The sequence below is a fragment of the Pseudophryne corroboree genome, chromosome 5 (genome assembly GCF_028390025.1).
Source record: "Pseudophryne corroboree isolate aPseCor3 chromosome 5, aPseCor3.hap2, whole genome shotgun sequence".
In the NCBI taxonomy this organism is placed as follows: Eukaryota; Metazoa; Chordata; class Amphibia; order Anura; family Myobatrachidae; genus Pseudophryne; species Pseudophryne corroboree.
The window spans coordinates 744,398,662-744,405,426 of NC_086448.1; the positions used below are offsets into that span (position 1 = coordinate 744,398,662).

At 40.6% G+C, this 6,765-nt stretch overlaps 1 protein-coding gene across 2 annotated transcripts; it reads left to right on the top strand.

Annotated features, from left to right (window-relative positions):
- Positions 1-498: 498 nt before the first annotated feature.
- Positions 499-5,407, top strand: LOC134928413 (putative nuclease HARBI1). 2 transcript variants are annotated; one of them, XM_063924118.1, is made up of 5 exons: positions 499-1,458; positions 1,544-1,916; positions 2,225-2,246; positions 3,553-4,107; positions 5,234-5,407. In XM_063924118.1, the coding sequence occupies exons 1-3, from the start codon at positions 714-716 to the stop codon at positions 2,226-2,228; spliced, it is 1,122 nt and encodes a 373-aa protein (XP_063780188.1). In that variant the 5' UTR covers positions 499-713; the 3' UTR covers positions 2,229-2,246; positions 3,553-4,107; positions 5,234-5,407. The 2 variants fall into 2 exon arrangements, with proteins under 2 accessions (XP_063780188.1, XP_063780187.1); XM_063924117.1 differs by having other exon boundaries at positions 2,225-4,107.
- Positions 5,408-6,765: the final 1,358 nt, after the last annotated feature.

Genomic DNA, 6,765 nt, shown 5'->3' on the forward strand with positions numbered 1-6,765 from the left:
TTGTGAAAATATTCCCGTGCTTCTTTGTTTTGACTGTCATTAGTGTTCTCTTGTAGGAGTTTATTTTTTGGTGAGAAAAACCAATTTTGTATTCATTTTTGGGTGTGGTCCACAAAAACAAGACTTTATTTCTTTAGGAGCAGGTAAGTGTCGTTGGCCTGTGTTGGAGCTTGTTTGTTGGAAGTGTCTGTATGCTGTTTTTGACTGTCATTTGTGTTCTCTTGTAGGAGTTTACTTTTTGGTGAGAAAAACCAATTTTGTATTCATTTTTGGGTGTGGTCCACAAAAACAAGACTTTATTTCTTTAGGAGCAGGTAAGTGTCCTTGGCCTGTGTTGGTGCTTGTTTGTGTTTGTTAAAATTGTAATTTTTTTTTTTTTAAAGTTTGCTAAACAAAGTGTTTGGGTTTTCCAGGATTGATCTGCAAAGTAGTGTTTGTCTTTCCTGGACTAGGTACTAAATTTCTTATTTTTTTGGTATTTTTTTTTAATAAAGTTTTTTTGCATTAATATATGTTTTTTATATCCAAATATTAAATTTAGTTTTATTTGCTTTTTATTTTTGCATTTTGGACATGAATTCAACACAGAAAAAATGTACACTCCTGCAGTAAGTTGACACCACAATTGTAAAAACAGTTATTGTGTAAAATTTTGGAAAACTTTGAATTATTTTTTTTTTACATTTCTTAACATTCTCTCCAAAAAGTGTGTGATGTCAATACATATTGCGGCAGAAGCCCTACCTCCCCAACCCACGCCAGCACTCCCACCCCAACCGCCAGCCCCACAACCACAGCCGGCTCCTCATCAACCAAGGCAACGGAGGCGTGCTAGGCCACCAATTTTCAGAACCCGTGTCAGACTTTTTGGGATGCCAGATGATGTGGTGGTGCGTAGATACCGGCTGCCACCACATCTAATCCTAGACACTCTCTCCATAATAGAGAGTGATCTGGAGTCTGAAATTCGGTATCCTACAGCAATACCACCATTGACACAATTCCTTGCAGTGTTACATTTTTTGGCCACAGGATCATTCCAGCATGTGGTTGGAGACCTGGTTGGCATGTCGCAGGGCCAGTTCAGTAAGGTCCTGCGACGTGTCTGCCAGGCTTTCCTCAAGCGTGTTAAGCAATTTATTGCTATGCCTTTGGATGTTGGTGCCCTAGATGTGGTGAAGCGGCAATTTGCGGAAGGTGGTAGTCGCTTCCCACATGTTATTGGGGTTGTGGATGGCACACATGTAGCTATTCAGCCACCAAAACATTATGAAGAAATTTTTAGAAACAGGAAACTGTTTCATTCTCTGAATGTAATGGTTGTTTGTGGGCCATCCCTCCAGATCCTTTCCCTGAACGCAAAGTTTACTGGAAGTTCCCATGATGCGTATGTCATTAGACAATCAGGGATATGGCAGAGATTAAGATCAAGTCAACGACCAGACATGTGGTTATTGGGTGAGTTGTTGCTCAAATATTTTTGATTAAAACAAAATTAAATTTTAAAATTTTAAGATCTAAATTTTTGCTTTTATTCCAACAGGAGACCGTGGATATCCTTGCACCCCCTGGCTCATGACTCCTTACCGTAATCCCAGGCCAGGACCACAGATGGCATTTAACTCCGCGCTTACTGCCACTAGGCAGCTGGTGGAGCGCACAATTGGTGTCCTGAAAGGGCGGTTTCGTGTTCTCCACCGCACTGGTGGCGACATCATGTATTCGCCGGAGATGGCAAGTAAAATAGTGGTCCTGTGCGCAATACTCCATAATATCGCGGTAAGGAGTAGTGTAGAGCTTCCTCAGGCAGAGGAATTGCCTGATGAGGAGCCAGGGGTTGTGCCACGCTTCGGTGGGGGGAGTGTGACACGGAGGGGGAGCCAAGTGAGGGCAAGAATTGTAGCAGAATATTTCAGGTATAGTGTTTATATATTTTATATTTGCCCAAATAATACAACACAGTATGCTTCTGTTTTATAAACCATGATTTCAATTTGTATGATCTTGTAAAGTGATTGGGTACGGATTTTGTGGTGTTGGAATGTGTAATTGTTTTTGGTTCAAAATACAAAAACAGGTTAAGCTTACAATGTTTATTTTGAAATTTAAATACTGTAATGTTGCTAAATAGTGTCCTTATTTGTTTTATATCATCAAATCCTGATTATGTAACCAAACACACAAACAAATGATACTCAATGTTTCACACTTTGTGACTGTCCAGCTGAATTATCACACGAACTGTGGTGAGTACACAGATATGTTTAGTATTTGTAACTAAAGTCTGTGTCTCTGTGTGTGTTTTGTTTGCTTAAATTTGTGTACCAAACATTTTCGCTTCTGCTATTGCGTTTTTACGCTCGTGCCAAATAACACTCTGCTTTTCACAGCATTGCAAAGATCAATAAAGTTAATAGAAATGACAACATAGATTTTTGACCAATCACATGCTAACAGACACTATAAATATATGCCCAAATAAGGAAAACGCCATTGCCATGATGCGTGCAGCACCGTTCACCAGGCGGGAGCTCCGCGTGCTGGTTGCGGTGATGGACCGCCGCGTAGGCCGCGTTGGGCGCTTCATCCCCAATCGGGTGAAGCGCGAGGCCTACGCGGAGGTCCGCCGCCTGCTGCGGACGCGAGTCCGCAGCAGGCGGACAATCATCCAGCTCGAAAGGAGGTGGAGTGATCTCCGTAGGCGGACTCCAGATTTGTTGGCGGAGATCTGCCATCAAATCCGTGCGCTGCATACACGAAGTAAGTTACCTTACATAAGTTTTTTGCACTAAATTGTGCTAATGTGTTATTTTCCAATTTTTGGCCTTCCGTAATTTAAGTAACAATTGTTAAATACAATGAGCACTGCAGGGGAAGCATATGTAACATGTGCAGAGAGAGTAAGTTTTGGGTGGGGTGTGTTAAATCAGGTGCAAAAATTTGCAAGGCTAAAATAAAGCTGCATGTATTTACCCTGGCCATAATTTTAAATTTAAAAAAAAAAACACACTCTCTCGGGACATGTTATATCTGCCACCCCTGCACTGCACATGCTTTTGGCCAATTGCCTACTCAATACCTGCTGTAAACCCCTTGGATTTGCAGACATTTTACAGTAAGTGGTAGGCTAATTGCAACCTGCAATGCCCTTTTATGGAAATTAGGACACTGTGTGTGGTTAGGTAAAACAGTACTGACTGTAGCAAAGTAACACCAAACAAGTGCATGTTTACAAAAAATAAGAAGCAGGCAGGAAATTAATCCACAATACTTGATCAGTGCAGCCTATATAATAAGGTGCCTTGAATAGTAATCTGGTGATGTTGCTGAGACCAATCACTATGACTCAATTGCCTAGATTAAGGAATGAGCTTCAAAGTTAAATTTTAGACTCATTTTGTTTGCTGTGGCCAACATGAAGAGGATCTTAACATGTTTGCTTTTCTTTGGAACAAAACAAATAATTTAACAATGAACAGAACATTGATAAAACAAATTGATTACTATGTAATTTATCATGTTTGAACAATTTGAACAATATTATCATTCTAGGACAACAACAACGGCAAAACTCCCCACCCCCTTCCCCTTCTCACTCCCCCTCCCCTTCTCACTCCCCCTCCCCTTCTCACTCCCCCTCCCCTTCTCACTCCCCCTCAGCTTCCCAGTCCCCCTCAGCTTCCCAGTCCCCCTCATCTTCCCAGGCCCCATCAGCTTCCCTGGCCCACTCCACTTTACATTCCCCTTCTCACCACACCTCTCCATCTCTTTCTGGGACCCCTTCTCCTCCTTCCCATACCCCTTCTCCTTCAAAATCAACATCACAATCTGAACCACCCTCACCCTCTATTGCTTTAACTTTTTCTCCGCCCCCCTCGCCCTCTCAATCAGACCCCCCCTCTGAAATTGCGGACCAAATCCAGCCTCCTTCCCCCATCCAGCCTCCTTCCACAATCCCTCCTCCTTCCCCAATCCCTCCTCCTTCCCCAATCCCTCCTCCTTCCCCCATCCAGCCGCCTTCCCCCATCCAGCCAACATCCCCACCAAGTGAATGGGCAGAGGAAGCCCCTGCCGAACGTTCCGGGAGTCTGGATGTTGCCGTGGAAAGTAAGTATATTTTAATTTTTTAAAAAATGATTACCCACTTACACTTACAATGCCAAAACATGCAGTGTTGTACTGTTTGAATTCTTGGACCCTGGAAAAATATTTAAAAATTTCATCATGGTGTACATGTTGCCTTTACATATTTGTGAGTGTCATTATATGTACAGTGTGTATGTGTGCAATGTTTTGTGTGTCCACTCTAGGTTGACACTCATTAGGTAGCCAGGGTTGCCAGGAGAACAGGGTTTATATGTGTTACTTTTTCTGGGAAACAGTTAGACCTGAGTGGAGTTTAGTATGTTTGCCTTTTACACTTGGGCCTGTGTAGTCTGAATATTTACACTTAAAAATCACATGCTTCACTTTGTTATGCAGCCTAATGACACACTGTTTTTTTGTGTGAAAGTTACATTCTCAAAATTAATAAGTGTTCAAGTCAAACATGTTTGCACTTATTTAGTAAGGGCAGCTTTCATGGAGTGTGGGAATGCTATGATATGTTGGCCTTCTGAAGATGTGGATATGCAGTGTGATGATGCAGGACCAACCCACTAAAAATACAAAACAAATAAAACAACAAATGGGAATGAATGCCAACATGGTGTCACACTGACGAAGATGGTAGTTATCTTTAACATGGGATGTCGGACATAGCAATCAATAAGATTATACTTAAAAAATTGGGATCCACTTCTACAATATAATAATCATATTTTTGCTTGATTGCTATGGGCAACGTTCCATCTTAAATATAACTCACATAGTAGTAAATGTAACACATGGTCTGGAACACTTTAAAATCTGATAAAAAGGCTGAGCAGGCTTGTGTGTTCTGCTAATGATTGTACCATAAAACAGGCAGGATGTAGTAACTTTGCCATTAAAGCAGGCCTGTCCAAACTGCGGCACTCCAACTGTTGAGAAACTACACATCCCAGCATGCCCTGACACAGCTTTGCCATTCCCTGACCACAAAACTGTGTAAAGGCATGCTGGTATATGTAGTTTCACAACAGCTGGAGTCCAGCAGTTTGGACATGCCAGCATTTAAGTGTGCTTTGCGCCTTGCTTGGCTAATAAGTAATGTAATTAAGTTATTAATGTTTGTGTTGCATCTTAATTTCAGATGTTGCAGTTGGAGATCCCACAAGTTTTTCAGGGATACTTTACACCATGCGCCAACACCTGCAAGGAATGATGGATTGTGTGGACCATTTGCAAAAATTTGCTTGACTTGTATTCTTTTATTTGTAAAAAAAAAAAAATATTAACAAATACAAAAATAAAAAAGTTGATTAAAGTTAACCGGGTGTTGTGTTTATTAATGCAAAAAAGGATCAGCAGATTGGCAGGCAGAATTTGTTTTGTACAAAAAATTACACACATCTAACGTTACATTTTTACCAAAAAAAAAAGGAGATTATTGTGTTAAGAAACATGTAAACACCTTCATTCACAAACAACACCTTTAAAAATTAAAAAAGTGAAAAAAAAAAAAAAAAAATTTTACACTTTGACATGTTGATGGCCAATTATGGCAACAAAGTGTTAATTTTTTTTTATTCTCACACTTAATTGTTTTGGAACATTATCAATCATTACACTAATTGGGTTCGTAATTGAAAAGGGCTTGTGGTCTTTAAAAGGAAAGGTGTCATTGCACTTAATAGGCCAAAAAAACATTTTTGTGCGTTTTACCTTAAAAGTGGGCACTTTTACGCAAAACTTTGTAAATATACTCAAACTTAGTATTTTTACGATTAAGTATGTGTTATTGCGATGATTTCGCAATGCTGCGATGGTTTCGCATTACTGCGATGTCATTTGGCGTACGCCCACTTTGTGTAATACTGCGTACGAATGTGCAAAAATACGTTGGGGGCGGAGGTTCGCATATTTACTACATTAACGCAACTTTGCGAATATGTTGTGCGACCGAAAAACTTAGCGATCAACTCGGAATGAGGGCCTATATCTGTATACTGTTGGTCACCAAAATGCTGCACTGTAATACTATATATACTGTTCACAAAAATGCAGCACAGATATGGAATGGATACTTGCAGTGACACAGAGCTGCAAGATACAGCAATGGCCTACTGTACAACTATATACTGGTGGTCACCAAAATGCTGCACTGCAATACTATATACACTGCTCACAAAAATGCAGCACAGATATGGAATGGATACTTGCAGTGACACAGAGCTGCAAGATACAGCAATGGCCTACTGTACAACTATATACTGTTGGTCACCAAAATGCTGCACTGTAATACTATATATACTGCTCACAAAAATGCAGCACAGATATGGAATGGATACTTGCAGTGACACAGAGCTGCAAGATACAGCAATGGCCTACTGTACAACTATATACCGTTGGTCACCAAAATGCTGCACTGTAATACTATATATACTGCTCACAAAAATGCAGCACAGATATGGAATGGATACTTGCAGTGACACAGAGCTGCAACATACAGCAATGGCCTACTGTACAACTATATACTGCTGGTCACCAAAATGCTGCACTGTAATACTATATACACTGCTCACAAAAATGCAGCACAGATATGGAATGGAATCTTGCAGTGACACAGAGCTGCAAGATACAGCAATGGCCTACTGTACAACTATATACTGTTGGTCACCAAAA